The sequence below is a fragment of the Poromitra crassiceps genome (genome assembly GCF_964638095.1).
Source record: "Poromitra crassiceps genome assembly, chromosome: 22".
NCBI classification, from domain to species: Eukaryota; Metazoa; Chordata; class Actinopteri; order Beryciformes; family Melamphaidae; genus Poromitra; species Poromitra crassiceps.
Genome location: NC_139647.1, coordinates 7,556,583 through 7,574,533, shown reverse-complemented (window position 1 = coordinate 7,574,533; position 17,951 = coordinate 7,556,583). Strand labels below are relative to the sequence as shown.

Sequence of the window (17,951 nt, the reverse complement as noted above, 5' to 3'; positions counted from 1 at the left end):
CTTTGCCCATACAAGGATGCTTCTGCATGACGTCATTTCGTAATCGTCTTTCCGGTTTTAAACACGGAAGTAGAGTACGCCTACCGCAGTCATTTAGACTTGCCAAAAAGCTGTTTTCAAGCTAAAAAAAACCCAAACTGTTTTAAAGTTGTAATATTTGTCGGGTGAGAACGTAACATATATGTGACCAGTTTATCAGAATAACGCCTATTGGAAATCTTTAATGAGCAGCGAGGACCGGGAGCGCTGACTGTGCTGACACCGGTCGGACTAGCTATCTGTCAAACCCTACTGTAGTTAGGCTACTGGCAGTGAGAAAACACTGTCGACATGCTTTTGTAACTAACGTTAAATGCCGACCGGGTACAGCCATCGGCTCCTCGCAGCAGTAACGTTATGAACATGTAACTGAAGTTCGCCGGAGTCAGCTTAATTCTGAATGTTGCCAAACTTCATTCATACTGACGTTTTATTTTGAAGATGGCCGCCAACTAGCGCTGAACCGGAAGAACAAATACGTTGCGTCGAACGCGGAAGAGAGAAAAAGTGGGCGTGGTGAATAAGGTGAATAATGGTTGGGATATCTTTTGTATATAATGATGGCTTTTTTCCACCTGATCAATATAATGACATCAGCCAAACAGCCATATTTCAAACAGGCGTCAGTGTGATCATACCTTGCATTTATCCCTCATGGAACCTTTGCCAAGGATGGACATCTTTACTCCTGTTTCCTCTTGTAGTCTCTTCATGGAGTTTCCCCTCGGGCCCAACAGCTTCCCCACAAAATTAAACTGGAACACAAGAACGCAAGAACAGCAATCAGCCTCATTAGCAATATTTCTGTATGAGGACAATTATGACAAATGCTATAAAAGCTGGGCCAAAACTAATACATGTAACATGACACTAAAAAAAAAATTGGTTAATGTGTTTTTTAATCAAAAATGTTTCCTGTAAAATGCGTATATTGATTTATATAACACGAAGACGAATGTTTCTTAGCTCATTTCTCTTTAAATGCTGGAATCAGCACTGTTGAAGAAAAAGTGGAGAAAAGGTTAATGACAAAAGAAGCTTGCTGGCCCATTAGTCAAGTATTATATCAATATTCTCGCATGCTATTCACAATATATCCGGTGAGAAAAAAAGAAGTGTAATAAATGAATATAAGTGTGCTGAACGCAGCAGGGCATTATGAGGTGAGCAGGACTCTCATCTAGCGTCACGTACACCTCCATCCATCCATCCCCTTCTTGAACTGTGCCCTCGCCAGTCGTGGATCTTATTGGCGCTTAGGGTCATGCACGTCGTGCGGAGAGAACAGGGAACATGGGCACAAACCAATAACGTTCCTGAGAAGGTTCCAGGGGTCAATGCTGAGATCAAGTGAGACATAATGAGTTTCTTCCCAATGGGAAATTAAGTAATACCATCCAGATGACAAAGTATCAGATTGACGCCTCGGGGCTCTGACGATCATCTCCCACTCACTCGCTGTGCAGCAGCTAGTGTTCATATTGAGAAACGTCGCTCTGGGTTGTTGCTGGCACGATACTGTGCAGATTAGTGCTGATTGATCCAAGAGGTGAAACTCATAACACTAAGGCCATGTTCACACTACAGGCAAATCCGATTTGCTGCTAAAGTCATTATCTTGATTGGTTTCCCAAATCTGAGTTGGGAGTGTGTCCGCACTGCCACAAATCTGATTTGGGCAAGTGTTCAAGTCGCATCTGTGTGTCCAGACACAACGAGCCTATTATTATAGAAGTAGCTCCATTATGAGTGAAGTTTGCTAGGTGCACTGTGTTTCTGGCAGTGTTTGCATGTCTGCTCTCTGCTCTTCAAGTCCCCGCCCCCTGCAAAAGACACTCTCAAATCTGATTTGGGTGATCAGCGTGTCCACACCGAAGACACATATATACAAAAAACAAAAAAAACAACACACAACACACAACACTAACCTAAAGTAAACTTGTACCACTGTTCCATCAGAGGTTGTAGTTGTCATAGACTGTGTTGCATAGTTGATTGCTCTATTGCTGACAAAAATGTGTTAATGTAAGTCGCTTTGGATAAAAGCGTCTGCCAAATGACGTAATGTAATGTAATGTAATGACACATCGGTCGAAAGCAGATTGGAAACTACCTCCATATGTGGTTTGGGACAAGTGACACAAATCAGATTTGGAGCGTCCAGACTCATAAAACCAATCTGGATAGAATCATTAATAGGTCATTAAAGTTCACAAATCGGATTTGGCCTCCTAGTGTAAACATGGCCTAAGAGCAGTCAAATAGGTATTTTCTGAGGAAATTGCAGAGCATTGAGACCAAGGTTCCCTGTGCGGCCCGATCCGATCCGTGAATTAGTGCCATATCGGCTACCGATATTGGATCGGATCGGCCCCATCCCTAGCTGTGGTGGCCCTGGTGCTCTGCTGTGAGCGAGTGCTGCTGTGGCGGCCCTGGCGCTTGTCTTTGTTCACAGGAGCGGCTCTGACAGGACCGTCCTGCAGCTGGCAGGGAGCTGGGGAGCAGATGGTCGTGGAGGCTGTGTAGAGAAAGCACCATCGTTGGGCGGTGAGAAGAAGAGGCCTGTTTTCATTAAGCTAATGAATGTCTGGAGTCACTCTGATGCTCCGTGGGGCACGCTTCAGTGTTCAATGAGGTTTGAAACGATGCTATGTGATCCCCTGCAGTCTCAACACTGATAAGGATGCAGATATTAGAAGGATGGGTGTTGCGAATGCGACAATTATGCTCAGACATGTTTAGACATTGAGCAATATACTCTTATCAATGACATAATGGGAATGCCGATCTAGTTCCACGTGTTCCATAATATGGCTTCTTCATTTAGGAAAAATGTATGATTGAGATTGTTTTATAACTGCTCCGTCTCAAATTTAGGACCTGGTTCAAATATGTATGCACGCCCACGGGGGGTGGTGCATGGGGGGGAACAGGCACTGCACTAGTTACTCAAATGTGTTTATCCAGTAGCAACATGCTAACGTACACTCACTGCCAAGCCTGCTGCAGCAGTCATCCAGACACCCAGCGTTTCATCCACATCAAAGCCACTTTTTGCCGTTTGTGTCTGGCGCGGTTCGTTGACAGCCTGCGGTTGTAGATATTTGAGACCTGGGTAACGTTAGGAAAGGAGTGGTGTAGTCTTTACGTAATAATCTTTGATACCTGAAAAGGCAACTTGATTCCTCTAATATCAAAGTAGCTGCAAGATTAGTGTGAGGATATTTCTAGAAATCCTATCGAAATGTGCGTCTGATTATAGATAAGCGATAAGTGGATTAGTGTTCATGGACAGAGAACCCACCCCATTTAACAGGCCACGAGATCTCTGCACGGATGTATCCAGCTCTGATTTCATCTAACTTCTAGTCTGCAAGACGAAAATGAACGTTTCCATAGAAACAGTCTCTTTGACATTTGAGTTTTCAAAACTGAGAGGAAAACTTTACCTTGACAGACTGTTTATGCCTCTGGAGGCTTCGTCAGCTCGGGCTATATTTTGCAAAGTTTGCTGGCACTCTCTAGAGATGCCACGTCAAAAAATATACTTAACCACCTGCAGTGGTGAATGAATCAGTTCGTCCTTATTTCACAAAGGAAAATCAAACTTTCACAATAAGTAGTTTTGAACAAAGAATGACATAACGGACAGATGATTAGACGGAGACACAGGTAGATAGATAGGAATAGGCCGACAGATACAGGTAGACTTAGATAGACAGACATACAGTATATAGCCTACTTTAAGGAGGACATCAAAAGAACAAGGAGTGGGAGCTCTTCCCGAGTCTTTATGGATCTTGTCTTTGTAAGAAACAGGCTCATTTGGCTTTTCTTTATAGATTTGAGATCACGTTAATAGAGTGAGTAGTTCCTGAACACAGCTTAATTACTTTCTCAACATTGACCATGAGGAAGAAACAGCTAATTGATTTTGGTGTGTGTGTCCAGCGGGTCAATGAGCTAAGAGCTAAGGGCTTCTGTGATGCAGCTGAGTATATCTCTCTCTGCCCCAACTTTTTTGCTATTTTCAATTGTAAACGGTAACGCCTTATTTGGATACTCCGCCTATGTTACATTTTCAACAACTTATTAATTGACATTCAACAATTCATCTGTTTGGCTTTGTCTGTAGATTAGATGTAATTTATTTGTTGAGATTCAACAAATTTGCTTCCCTTCCACACACCTGCACCAAGTGTTATGTGTGTTGTCACATATTCTCTATAGATAATCTGTTAAACAGAACACCAACTAATAAGCTGTTGAAATGAAATCACACAAAATATTCTCTATAACAGTTTTCTTCATACAGTCATCAAGATACCATGATTAAAATAGCTGCTCACAGACAGGTAATATACTGTAGACTGGGTTTTTTCCAGCTTCTTAAGGTGCGTTCACACCGACCTATTTTCGCTGGCATTGAGTTTACATACAAAGTCAATGCAAACGAGCGATTGAGCGTATATACGCCCGGGAGAAAAATCGCTGGGCGTCAGAGACAGAGCGATAGGGCGAAAATTCGCTCGTCGCCTGAGATGAAATATCCCAACTCGAGCGAAATTACGCTGGCATCAGTCGCTCGCTGTAAAACGCTGATTGGCTGCCGTGTGAGAGCGAGTCAAGGATCACACTGGCTTGGAACAAACCGCTGGTTTATTGTGTGGCAACAAACCGCATTGACAGCTGATTGACAGGCTGACAGCTGACATGAAGTGAAGTCTGTACTACCGGTATAGAGCTCGCGGTAGGAGCACGCGGATAGGCTTAGCTTGTAAACAACTACGGTGGCTCGTAGTGGACAAAGATCATGACATTGCATAACGTTATAGTCCCCAGATGTCCAGATATCTCGGTGTGAACACAGCTTTAATCTCCTCAAATAATCTGTAAATATTGAATAATCAATGTTACTCGGCAGGAGTCGGCCATTGGAGAGGCCAAGTAGCCAAAGGGATTAGGCAAGCCCATAAAAGTGCATGTAAGTAATATGCCACAGTGAGTTATTTGTGACTGCAGCATCAAAGCAACAGCTAAATATTTCTGGTGTCCAGGGTCATTTTTCACATTGACGTAAATTTTGCACGTTATAAACTATCAGCTAAGCAAAATGGTCATCAAAATGCAATGTGAGCCTGTGAAGTCAGCATATAAAAAGGATTAAGAAATTGGCCATCCAAGAGAGAGGGAACTATCGAGCTAGCCTCGGCACTCATCTATTCAATGTCTTGTTTGTGGCTGACATTTTAACATTTATGCATAGGAGAAATCAAATTACAGTTGAAGTTTGTTTTTTACTCATTTTTGAATGAGCAGATGTGCGTGATTTTTTTAAACATAGCATAAACTTTTTTTTCTTTTTAAATAACCATCATTAATAAATGTTGAATTAACGATCATTTAGCCTAATATCCATACATTTTATTTGATGTTTAATTAGAACTAATTGGTGATTAGTTAATTTCCTACACGGTTTACTAATAATAGTAAACTATATAATGTAATTGACTTAATAATTACTCAATGACATTATAGTACTGTAGGTAAATTTAATCTACTTTATATACATACATACATACATACATGTGTAGGGGTGGGACAAAATATCGATACTCACGGTATCGCGATATTTCCACTTGCGATACGTTATCGATACACTGGCACCAAGTATCGATATGTTTATTAAAAAAAAAAAAAAAATTTTTTTTTTTTTTTTTTAATAAACAGGCTAAAATATTATGCTGTGTGTGGTAGTTCAAACATAGTTTCAAGTTGACGTTTATTTATGTTTGTAGTTGAAACAAAAACATAAATACTGTAGGCTACTGAATGGAAATGTTTGATCATTAATATCTACTTTTAGAAATTATATAGGTAGGTAGGTTATATAGGTTTTCTTGTTTTAATAATAATAATAAAAAGACTTAATGTGTAACTTTTCCTCCGTGGTATCGAAAATGGTATGAGTGAGTGAGTGAACTCTGAGAGAGTTCATGTCAATTCTGCTAATAAATACATAATACCTGCTTCTTGCCTTTTAGGGGTATTTTTTTCTCTTCAGTTACACAGGTATCGTGATGTATCGTCTTCCAATATATCGATTATCGCAGTATCGCTGTATCGTGATATATCGTTATCGAGGGCCAAGTATCGTGACGATATCGTATCGTGAGCTACTCAGCGATTCCCACCCCTATACATGTGTTTATTGACTCAGGATTGCCGTAGTTAATGGGGGGGGCACATTGATTAAGCATTATCTTCATTACACTCCATTATAGCCTAATGCTGCAGCAGATGTTTACAATGTTTATTTAATTTTTAAAAATTGTTCAAGTGAAAATTATGCAAATTACTAATCCCCGAGATACAGCCTCCTGCTATGTTATTTTGGCTGAATTCCATTATTTACCACAAAATTACATTTATCTGTCAGTGTTTTGTGCAAAAACATAAACGGGCTGTTGTGTCCCTTACCTTTGGATACTGTTGGATAGGAATGAGAACTCGTTCGGAGAGCTTGACATTTTTATTGCTGATGATATCTAGGTATTTCTTCATGTCACCATCTTTTCTCGAATCATCACCATCATACTTTTCAATTTCTGGAGAGGAAGAAAAGGAAAGAAAAATAAGACAAGTCAACATTTTCAACCGTTATCATCCATGTGTCTGCTTTGAAGCTAATTGCAGCATGACAACTGAATGTCACAACAAAATCCCAACCAATCTTTTTCTTTACTCCGATCAGATTATCTGAAGATGGGGTGTTGCACACTTAAAGGGATACTTGTGACTTTTTGACGTTGGGTTTGTATGAGGTACTTATCGATAGTCATTGGCCTACCCACAATAGAATGCATCCAGCGCGCTTCCAGTTGTTAGGAGCAGCAGAGCAGCTCTGGCAGGGTAATGGAGCTCTCTGCCTCTCTGACTGGGGCTCACAAGCAAAAACATAATAGACCCTTTTCGCGGGGGCCGTTTTGTGTCGAAAAGGCAGGGTAAACACAGGTGCAAGCAAAACACTAATGAGGGTTTCAAACGTCCATGTCATGACCTAAAGGAAGGCTCACCTAAACAAATTTGTCAGTGTACATGTAATTTGAGCCTATTTTAATACAACTCAAATGATGAAGCTATCACTTGTGCCACTAGGGGGATCTATCTCAGACACTCACTAATTAAAAGTCAGTGGAATAAAGGCTTATGACCCTGCAACACACCCGCTGTGCTGCTCAAACAGACTTGTTCTCTCGGTCTTGTCCATCTGTCCTTGGGCGAGTTCCTCCATTCAGACTCAAGAGTTCATTTCGACACAGCTATCCACCAACGTCTGAACTGTCCAAGGTCAATGGACCAAATGAATGGGTTTCATTTTGTGGAAGAATGTCGAGGTATGAGTAATTATAGTCCACAGGTTTGGCAAAAGTCCTTATAACTAACCAACATATTGTTTTAAATTTGATTTGGCAGAAAGGAGAGTCATGCTGCTTAGCCTGCTTAGCTAAGGATGCCTTTCTGTGTGGAGATACTGTATGACCAGGCTGCACTAACATTCTGCGTTCTTTTTGAGGTTGTTCTTTTCTTGATTTAACCCTCTGGCTAGCCATAACTCTCGCTTAATGATCCCTCAGTTCTGACATTCACTCATTACAGTTTTTGTTTTTGATTTTTCGAGGGGCACGGCGGCGCACAGCTAGAAGGTCCTGGGTTCGATTCCCACCTGGGACGCTGTGAGCGCTGAAAGAGTGCGTGTCCGTCCGCATGTCCTCGAGTGCCCACCTCAAAAAGGGCCTTTCTGTGTGGAGTTTGCATGTTCTCCCCGTGGCCCCCTGGAGGTTTCCTTCATATGGGAACCCCACACCAAAACATGCAATATCCTGGTCGCTGAGGTGGTGCCTCTTCTGGTCGTTAGGGGTGCCTGTTCGGAGGGAGGGGAATTAAAGTCATTCGTTGATATTTCTATTGTCTATTCAATCTCAAAGACCTGAATGCTACAACCTCCCAGAGCTTCAACAGCAGGGCTGTTTGTCAGCATGATGGATTTTTTATTTGATCTCCTTCACTTGTCTGAGGAAGAGCCTTGACATTAAAACACGCTGTCATTTATTTATTTATTTTTCAATGTCTCTCCAAACTTTTCATGAAAGCTGCCAAACTGATCTCAAAATGAGAAGATGAAAATGAATGTTTAAAAATGCCTCTCAGTAATAAAGGTTGTGTGTGTGTGTGTGTGTGTGTGTGTGTGTGTGTGTGTGTGTGTGTGTGTGTGTGTGTGTGTGTGTGTGTGTGTGTGTGTGCGTGCGTGCATGCTTCAGAAGAATCAGTAGCAGATGGTGGGCAGTGTAGAGGCATCACTCCTATAGACAGCCTCTGGGCTACTTACTGAAGCGAGAGTTGTATTTACTATGTGTGAGGACTTCTTCGTGATGCCATTGTAAATAATCTTACGCTATATTGTTAACAAATCGTTGGGGCTCATCTCATACTGTATACGGACAAACAAATCAAATCAAAAATAAATAATAAAATGAAAACCATATGGTTGGGTTATTCTACCTATCCCCAGGTGAGCCTGTGCAGAAAAGATGATAACAGGTAAGCCCAGCGGCGATGCTTATTCATCCCAACACCACCTGCCACTGGGTGTTAGACTGTGGCCAAAACGCTTGCTCCAGGCTGGCTGTTTGAAAGACCTCTCCGACCTCGTGTTCCCCAGGACTACGAGGTTCATTCATTCCATACACTCTGACAGGACTACGAGGTTGAGTCCATACACTCTGACTTGCAATGTGGCACTTTGTTTTTAGCAGCTGTCCCAGGAGAGCAGTAGCTTACAACAAAATATGCCTTGGAATGGCTTTTATGTGGCCTGCCTGGAAAGATAAACACAACATTGTACTTCTGTTCCTTACTGCACACGCTACTGTAGGAGAAATGTAACTACATATACCGGTATGTATATTTTGAATCAATTCTGCTTTTTAGGCAGTGTATTGCACAGTGGCATTAAGCACATATTAAAATATAGTTATAGGGGTGGAATGAGAGCTGCAACAATTAACTTTCAACTATTAAATTAGTCGCCAAGTACTTAGATCATCGATTGATCAAGGACAGTTGATTTTTTTTTAATGATATTTGTTTTCTTTCAATCCTGGATGATCTTGGCAGAGTCAAACTGCTGATCTAAGGAGTTATGGTTTTCTGATGGGCCAACAGAAAATAATGATCCAGAGACCACTTTGCACAGTAATACAGGAAGGAAGCAATACAGTAATTAATTGCTTCCTATTTCAAATTAATTATGTGCCTAAATCAAACACATTATTTCTTAAACTTGCGCTGTGCTCTCATTCTGTGGGGGGGACACTTCGAGTGACAATACAGAGCATGATGTTGACAAACCTTGTCCAATATGACACCATTTGGAATGCATTACAATTACTTTGCTGCTAAATAAGCTTTTTGTAGACAGAAATGCATTTATGCATATTTGCTACACTGCTCACCTTATATTTTTGCAATGCTAGCTAAAAGGTTGGATAACTGCAAACAGCAAAACAGGCAAGCATGAAACCAAAACTGCAGATACTCAGTTAATGAAAAAACACATTGGACACAAAATCAATGCATTGTGCACAGGCAACACACTCTCACTCCCAACTTGTCTAATACTGACTTTAACTCACTGTGAGTTAAAGAGGTACCCAGTGGGTTAAAGGGGTACCCAGTACCAGTTTAGGCACTACTACTGGGCTGCCAATGTTAGGGCTCTAATGTTTTGGCGGCAAGGGACTCTCGGGGGCGCGCTGTGGCTAAGAATGGAGGCCAGCTCTATTGCCAACTCCTCCCTGCCATCCATGTTATTTTCTAAGCTAGAGACACCTGGGGCATTAAATTATTTAAGTTTTATTATGAAAAAACGGTCAGAATCCTGAGCCAGGTTAGGAGCATTTTGAGTATACCTGATGTTTCTGTTCATACACCAATTTGTTTTAATCACTGTTTTTTTGCCCTCACAGGCAGAAGGAACCTACCATGCCTGGAGTGAGAAGGGGCTGGTTTCCATCAGAGACCTATACATCGATGGACGTATAGGTCGCATCCTTTGATCTTCTGAGGAGGGAATTTGAGTTGCCCAACACGCACTGGCTCAGATACCTACAAGTTAGAGATGTTCGATCCAAGATTCGTGACTTTGAAGTTCTCCCAATGAAATTTTTTTTTTTTTAATGTTTTATTAAGTCAACCTCACTCCAGGCATCTTATTTCTAGATTTGTGTGTCTGTTTGATGGCTGCATCAGGGTGCCCACTGAGAGGATTAGAGAGGCGTGGCAGGAGGAACTTGGTATTGATTTGTCTGAAATTATATGGGACAGGAGTCTGTCTGTGGTCCAACTCTGCTCAATTGCAGACACCAGCTGATCCAATTTAAGTCTAGGTTGCACAAGATCTACCCTTCTGTGCTACCCTAACCTTCTCACCACATGTGATAGGTCCTTACACTGGTTGCCAGTGTGTCATAGAATAGATTTTAAAATACTGTTATTAGTCTATAAATCACTTAATGGCCTAGGCCCAAAATACATAGCTGAATTGCTCCCACGCTACGAACCGTCTAGACCTCTTAGGTCAGCAGGGTCAAGCTTATTAACTGTCCCTAGGATCAAATCAAATCATGGGAAGGCCGCATTTACCCACTATGCTTCTGCTAGCTGGAACAAATTGCCTGAAGACCTCAGATCTGCCCCAACTTTACTTACTTTTAAAAATAGACTAAAGACTATTATGTTTACCGTCGCTTTTAACTGCTGACAGCTGTTTCTCAATCACTATTATACAATTGGTTTTAAAACATAGATGATTGCAATTACTGCTAAAAGCTGCAGGTCTGGGGGATGGTTCCGTAATACGGATATACTCACAAGAGGGTGAGGTGATGCGTCAGGAGGGACGCACGCGTATGGGAAGCTTAAAAGAGGACACCGTACCTAGACCTGAGTTTTATGTGTGTGTAGTCATGTTTCTTATATAGTCATGATGTCGGGGGACTAAATATAGATAAATTGATTTATTCTATTATGCAAACCCAATGAGTCCTCTACAAGTTTTTAGATATTTTTGCAACTGCTGCGCCTGTTGCTTAATGCACTTTTTATACTCTTTTATTTTTATTTTGTTGTGATGCTTTTAAATGTCCATTTTATTCTCTTCTTTTATTCTTTTATTTTCCTGTCAACCATTTTATGTGAAGCACTTTGAATTGCCTCTGTGTATGAAATGTGCTATACAAATAAACTTGACTTGACTTGACTTGACTAGGTGTCAGGTAGAGGAGTGCAACGGGACGGGACTCCCGCGGGTCCTGCGGGACCCAACGCAAATCTCGCGGGGGTGGGCGGTAACGGGCCGTCAAAAAATAAACAGCGGGTCCCGCAATTTCAGTCTCTCCTCGTTACTGCCGAGTGAGTCATCATCTCGGACAAAGACGATCACTGCGAGTCATGTGCAAGCAATGTCCTGCCTGTGAGTTGCTAGGCAACCCTGGCCGCTCTCAGCCCGTCCGCTCGGAACAACAGAGACAGACTGAAAGGAGAACCAAAAGTTTTTCCTCAGGGTTGCAGAGGGAATCAAATTAGAGATGGCAGTTACACCCAGAGACATTGAACTTTTCAAACACAGCAGAATGGCCGCGCTGGATAAGAATAGTTGACAGATTTCAGATCGCTTCATGACTCAATGAGAGGAAGATCAGGTGAACTCACTCTTCTATATAAATTGGATGGGAGATGCAGCTGACGATGTTTCAGCAGTTTAACCACCATGACTGAGGTAGATCAGAAGAAATATATGAGGATGTTAAAGCAGCAGCGTTTGAACAGCACTACATAGGAAAACATGATGTGATGTTTGAGAGAGCCCAGTATAATTAAGTACCGTGAGACCTTGCTTTTTTTTCTTCTTTTTTTCCGTGGTTGGGAGCGGGCGTGGGCGGTCACAAGTTAACGTGTTGCGGGCGGTCAGTGACACACACGTTGCGGGAGCGGGCGGTAATGGTCAGAAATCCAGTGGGAGCGAGCAGGAGCGGGATTGAAAAAAAAACAGTCCCTAGCACCCCCCTAGTGTCAGGTGTTAGAGGGTAGCCTGGGTAAACCCAGCCCCCAGTGACCTGCTCTCAGGCTTACCCTGCTTACAGTCACAAGGTAGTGACTGAGAGCAGGTCTGAGAGCAGGTCACGTGGCGGCTGGGTTTACCCAGGCTAGTTAGAGGGTACACTGTCCATGCTTTTTGTTTTTGCACTTCACTGGATTCTGGGCCAAAATATTTCATAAAATAATAAAATAACCCTTCAGCCGGAGGCGGAACTCGCCATCTTCGGCTCCCTGGAATCTTCTCTGCTCCTCCCTACGGCTGTACAACAGTCTCTGATGCAGGGGACGACTGTCGCCAAGAGACTCATTCTGAAGGAGTGGAAGTCCCCCTTTCCACCTTCTTTTCAGCTGTGGCTGACGGACATGGTCTTGGTTATACAGTACATATGGAGAGACTCAGGTTCCTGAGGACCGACACCAACTCACTTAAGACATTTTCAACTATCTGAACCTGAATGGAAACATGGCTACTGATTGAATTTTGATTACATTTGAGTGAATGATCCAGGTTACCACTGCATTTTGTCAAATTATACTGGTTAGGCAAAGAACGTTTGTTGGGCCATTTGTCACTCATGATATCTCAGACCGGATGAAATATGTAGCTGTGATGTTCTACTACAATAAACACCTATAGAAAACAATTGCCCAGAGAGATACGTTTTTCATCTCCATGTAAATTATCTGTCATTATGATAGCAACGCTGCTTTTCTATTAACTACTTGCTGCCATCCTTCCTCCTTTACTTGCACCTGATCTTGCTCTGGTTTTGTTTAACAAAATCCATCTTCTGTCTGGCTCTTATTTCCTGTTAGTGAACATTTAAGAAGCACAGAAATATAATATGATACCTAATATCTATTGTCAGAGTGCTGCGGCTTTCACTCATGCACTCATTTCTATTGCTTCAAATGTGAGTGACCTTGGAATTGAATCTTATTCGGCTGTTGCACTTATTATAAGTCATTCTTGATGAGAGTGTCAGGCAGCTAAATGTCAAAAATGTACTGCCAACGTCTGTCTTCCCTGAAATGTAATTTTGGTGCCCTTTCGACGGGCCACATGTGGTTTAGACTGAGGCCACAGAGAGCTCACGTGTGGCTTTGCAGTGGAGTTCAGTACAGCAGCTCTTCACTCATTTACTTGATTATCATCCTCCAATTATTCATCTAAATGAGCTCCTGTGTTTGCTTTACTCACTGAGCCTACTGATAAGACTCACTGAGGCTACTGATAAGACTCACTGAGGCTACTGATAAGACTCACTGAGGCTACTGATAAGACTCACTGAGGCTACTGATAAGACTCACTGAGGCTACTGATGAGACTCACTGAGGCTACTGATGAGACTCACTGAGGCTATAAGACTCACTGAGGCTACTGATAAGACTCACTGAGGCTATAAGACTCACTGAGGCTACTGATAAGACTCACTGAGGCTACTGATAAGACTCACTGAGGCTATAAGACTCACTGAGGCTACTGATAAGACTCACTGAGGCTACTGATAAGACTCACTGAGGCTATAAGACTCACTGAGGCTACTGATAAGACTCACTGAGGCTATAAGACTCACTGAGGCTACTGATAAGACTCACTGAGGCTACTGATAAGACTCACTGAGGCTACTGATAAGACTCACTGAGGCTATAAGACTCACTGAGGCTACTGATGAGACTCACTGAGGCTATAAGACTCACTGAGGCTACTGATAAGACTCACTGAGGCTACTGATAAGACTCACTGAGGCTATAAGACTCACTGAGGCTACTGATGAGACTCACTGAGGCTACTGCTAAGACTCACTGAGGCTACTGATAAGACTCACTGAGGCTACTGATAAGACTCACTGAGGCTACTGATACGACTCACTGAGGCTACTGATAAGACTCACTGAGGCTACTGATAAGACTCACTGAGGCTATAAGACTCACTGAGGCTACTGATAAGACTCACTGAGGCTACTGATAAGACTCACTGAGGCTACTGATGAGACTCACTGAGGCTACTGATAAGACTCACTGAGGCTGATAAGGGGGTACTACTAGGTTGTTAGACAAGCACTTTGTTGTAATGTCTGTGCTGTGCCGGTCTGTGACCAATAAACTTCAACAGCACAAGTCAAAGGAAAGTCTACAGATCAACACAATCTGGCTCCTTCTGTGACCTTGAGCACAGTGATCAGTCACTCTAACAGGTGCATCCATACTCAACACAATCAACAGATTCACTTCCAAATGAAAATATTTCATGTTGCAATTTTCTTTGGCTCCTGATACATTATGCATTGCAGCCTGCAGTGTAGTCAGTGATCTCTCAGAATCACAGACTACTTAAAATGTCTATGATAGCAATAAACTTAATCCTGAATAATGAACATTCAAGGTGGTGTCAAGTGTCAAGTTTGCCAAAATGCTAGAAAGCCCCTTTGGTAACACTTTATAATAACGTTAACTCATAAGTCATGTATAAGCCTTTAGTTAATGATGAACTAATCACTTACAAAACATGAATATATTTGTATATGTTTAATAAATGCTACTTTATTTATTAAAAGTTTATAACGCTAGATGACTTGCAACACATTTGTATATGTTAACATAACGTTTAAAAATCATCTACAAATATGTATTCATGTTGTGTTAATGGGTTAGTTCATCATTAATTAAAGGCTTATAAATGACTTACGACTGAACGTTATTATAAAGTGTTACCCCTACGGGTAATTAAAACGTATGCCTACTCATTTAATTAGAGACGACAACGTTGTAAAACAAAATACCAAAACCCTGACTTAAATCCCATCCTTCCTCAATGCTGGCTGGCAGCATCTTCTCATTAAAGATAAACAGCACGTTTTAAATCCAATCGATCACATAGCCTACAGTCATTAAATGTAGAATGTATAACGACTCCGTTGTCTTTTCATCATCAATAGAAACAGGCAATAGCCTAGCTGTGCCTGCGATATGAAATAGCACACAACTTCAACCCCAACCCAACCTGTTTCTTCTGAAGCGGTAGGCTACAGAACCTGCTCTCTATGCAAATGTATGTTGCCTGTGTCTGTGCAGTGTGTCGATTTGACCTTGGAGGGCAGTTAGGCGACTCAGAGGAGTAACAGCAGCTGATGCTGCCACGACTTTAAACACACTTTACTTTCTTTGCCCGCTGCATTTCTGCCATTAGAAACGCCGAAAAGTTCTGCAATGGAGCCAAGGGTGACGATTTCGCACAATATAGATCCAGTGCCATCAACCAAACGTTAGAGTCAAGGACGAAATAAAATAAATACAAAATACATACAAAATAATTAGCGTTAGTTCACTACACTTCCCAAAACACACTGCAATAATTGGTGTTTTCCGTTGCAGACACTGATGAACACATAGATCAAAATGTAATCAGCGGGTTACCTTCTGCGAGCAGGCGCATGGCGTGCACGAAGGACGGGTCCAGGCTATCTTTCTCGGCCAGCAGTTCAGGTAAGCACTTATCCGGATGCATTGTTTCTGATGACAGCGGACCCCTGCACCGCCTGTGCAGGTGAGAGGAGACGAGAGGAGAGCCGAGGCGTGCTGAGAGCGCAAGGCGGAATGCTCTTGCTGCTAAACCAGTCTGTTAGCGCAAGCAAACTCCCACCACCCCCCAAAAAAGTGTCGTGGTGTCCTCCTCCCAGCAGGTGTCTGAGCTGGCTCACTGGAGGAGGGCGATGTGACTCAGAGGGGGAGCCGCTGCTCGCTGCCTCTCCTCGGGTTGCACTTGCACCCCGCCAGACTCTCACTGGATGATGTGCAGACCGTGATGCTCCGCGGCCCCAGGCGCGGCTGGGAAAACACAGATGGTCGCTTGCAGAGTGCATACCAATCGGGCAGCGGCCGGGCCGGGGTTATAGCGGCCGCTTGGGGGGGGGGGGGGGGGGGGGGTGTTAGCCTCAAAGTGGGCGTTCCTGTGTTGACCATGCAGCTTCCAATGATAACTTCATTTGAAGTTTGTGCAGACATGTAGTGACTCAGTGACAGCTTGGTCATGCTCTATCTATGGTGTTGCGGCAACCTCAGACTTGGCTGGGCTATGAGCAAGAGTCGTCCAACCTCAGCAGGGAAGGATTCATGACATTACCATGATTGATGTTATGTGTCTATGATATCATCTGTGGGTATGACATTGCTGATGATGTCACTGATGATGTCACTGATGATGTCATAATGTATATATACGTCATCAGTTCACTTCAGTTACTGGACATTGTCATTGTGACTTCATCAGTGATTTATGACATCACCTGATCGCAATCGATACTAGAATTGAGGGCCATCTCGCTCTCCTCTTCAACCGCCATGTTTCCCAGACTTCTCTGCCCTCATGCCAGCGTGCCGACCTCCCTCGCTGCTCGACCGCGTGTTCTCACTGTGTTCATGCGTGACAGTGACATCATCAGTGATGTCATAAAATAACTGATCCGTGAGTGATGTCATCACTGATGACATCAATGATGCTGTCCTCAATCACTGATCATCGGTGTGACATCTGCGACCTGACCACTTTCTTTCTTTCTTTGGGACATGCAGACAGAGACCCTCTTAAGGGCAGTTTATAGTACAGTGATTTATGATGGTTGCGATCTACCATGATCATATTCCATCGTCGATGTTGATGCCCATTGGAAATTATATTCTATCATTGATGTCCATTGGACAATAATAATTGACGTTCAGCCATGCTCGTCGGACGATCATAAATCGCTATTCTATAAACTGCTCTTTATAGATGCCTCAGCCATAGTGGCCACGCCTTAAAAACATCATTTTAAGAGTGTACAAATATCATGTAAAACATTAAATACCGTGTAACTAATAGGCTAAACAAAATAAACCACAGACAACCCTATAGCTTAGTAAAAGGCCTATCATAAGATAAAAGAAATCCATTAAGAGTTATATGATCACTAGACTTGTCATTGAGTACCGCAGTCAGACTACTCCCTATGAGACTATTAAAGGGATATTATAGTCATTTTTCGTCAGGCGATAGCGATACCTGCGGGTCGGGTGCGCACAAGCTGACATAACATTGCTCACTTTGACATAATAAGCTTAGGCAATAATGTCACTGTAGTGAGGGATAATGCCATTATCAATGACAAAACCTACCTATAACAAATTCTTTCTCACTTTAGACAAGGCAGGCTGCAATGTATGGTGGCCCGTGAGGTTCTATTGGAGATTCCACAGTGTCCAGATCCAGGACACCTATACAATTTTCACTGCAGAGTAATTCATATTCATAGTGAACTGTGAAGTGGATCCATTACCACTGTGCATGAAGGCAGAAAGTCACTGATATGCCACAAAGTCCCATGTCACTGTCCATGGTGCTGAATGGTGCCGGTGGCTATGAGGGAAATCTTGTCCTCCAATCCACTCCCCATGGTGATTTAACATGTGGAATTAGCATTTAATAAGACTACCAACACTACCAAGATAATTTATTTTTATTAAATTATTTAATATTATTATTATTATAATTTTTTTATATATTTTATTTATTATTTTATTTTGTGTATTTGACCAAATGAGACGTTTAGCAGCCTATTGTTTGTTGAACAATTAAGCAACCAAGTTGCCATTTCTGCTGATTTCCAAGCTCACTGTGGTTAGAGAGTCAGCACATGATTATCAGGGTCAAATTAAGATTTTCACCTCCAGTCCTCTAAACTGAGATGGCCTAATTGGGACTAAATAAGGTCAAT

The 17,951-nt window shown here is 42.3% G+C and overlaps 1 protein-coding gene across 1 annotated transcript in view; it reads right to left on the bottom strand.

The window, feature by feature from the left end:
* Positions 1-15,706, bottom strand: part of khdrbs2 (KH domain containing, RNA binding, signal transduction associated 2) — a gene marked incomplete at both ends in the record, with an annotated part of 35,875 nt that extends 20,169 nt beyond the window's left edge. The window contains 3 exons of the mRNA XM_083658280.1: positions 678-794; positions 6,520-6,647; positions 15,616-15,706. Of these exons, the coding sequence (XP_083514406.1) occupies positions 678-794; positions 6,520-6,647; positions 15,616-15,706 (336 nt within the window). The remainder of the gene's footprint in view (positions 1-677; positions 795-6,519; positions 6,648-15,615) is intronic.
* Positions 15,707-17,951: the final 2,245 nt, after the last annotated feature.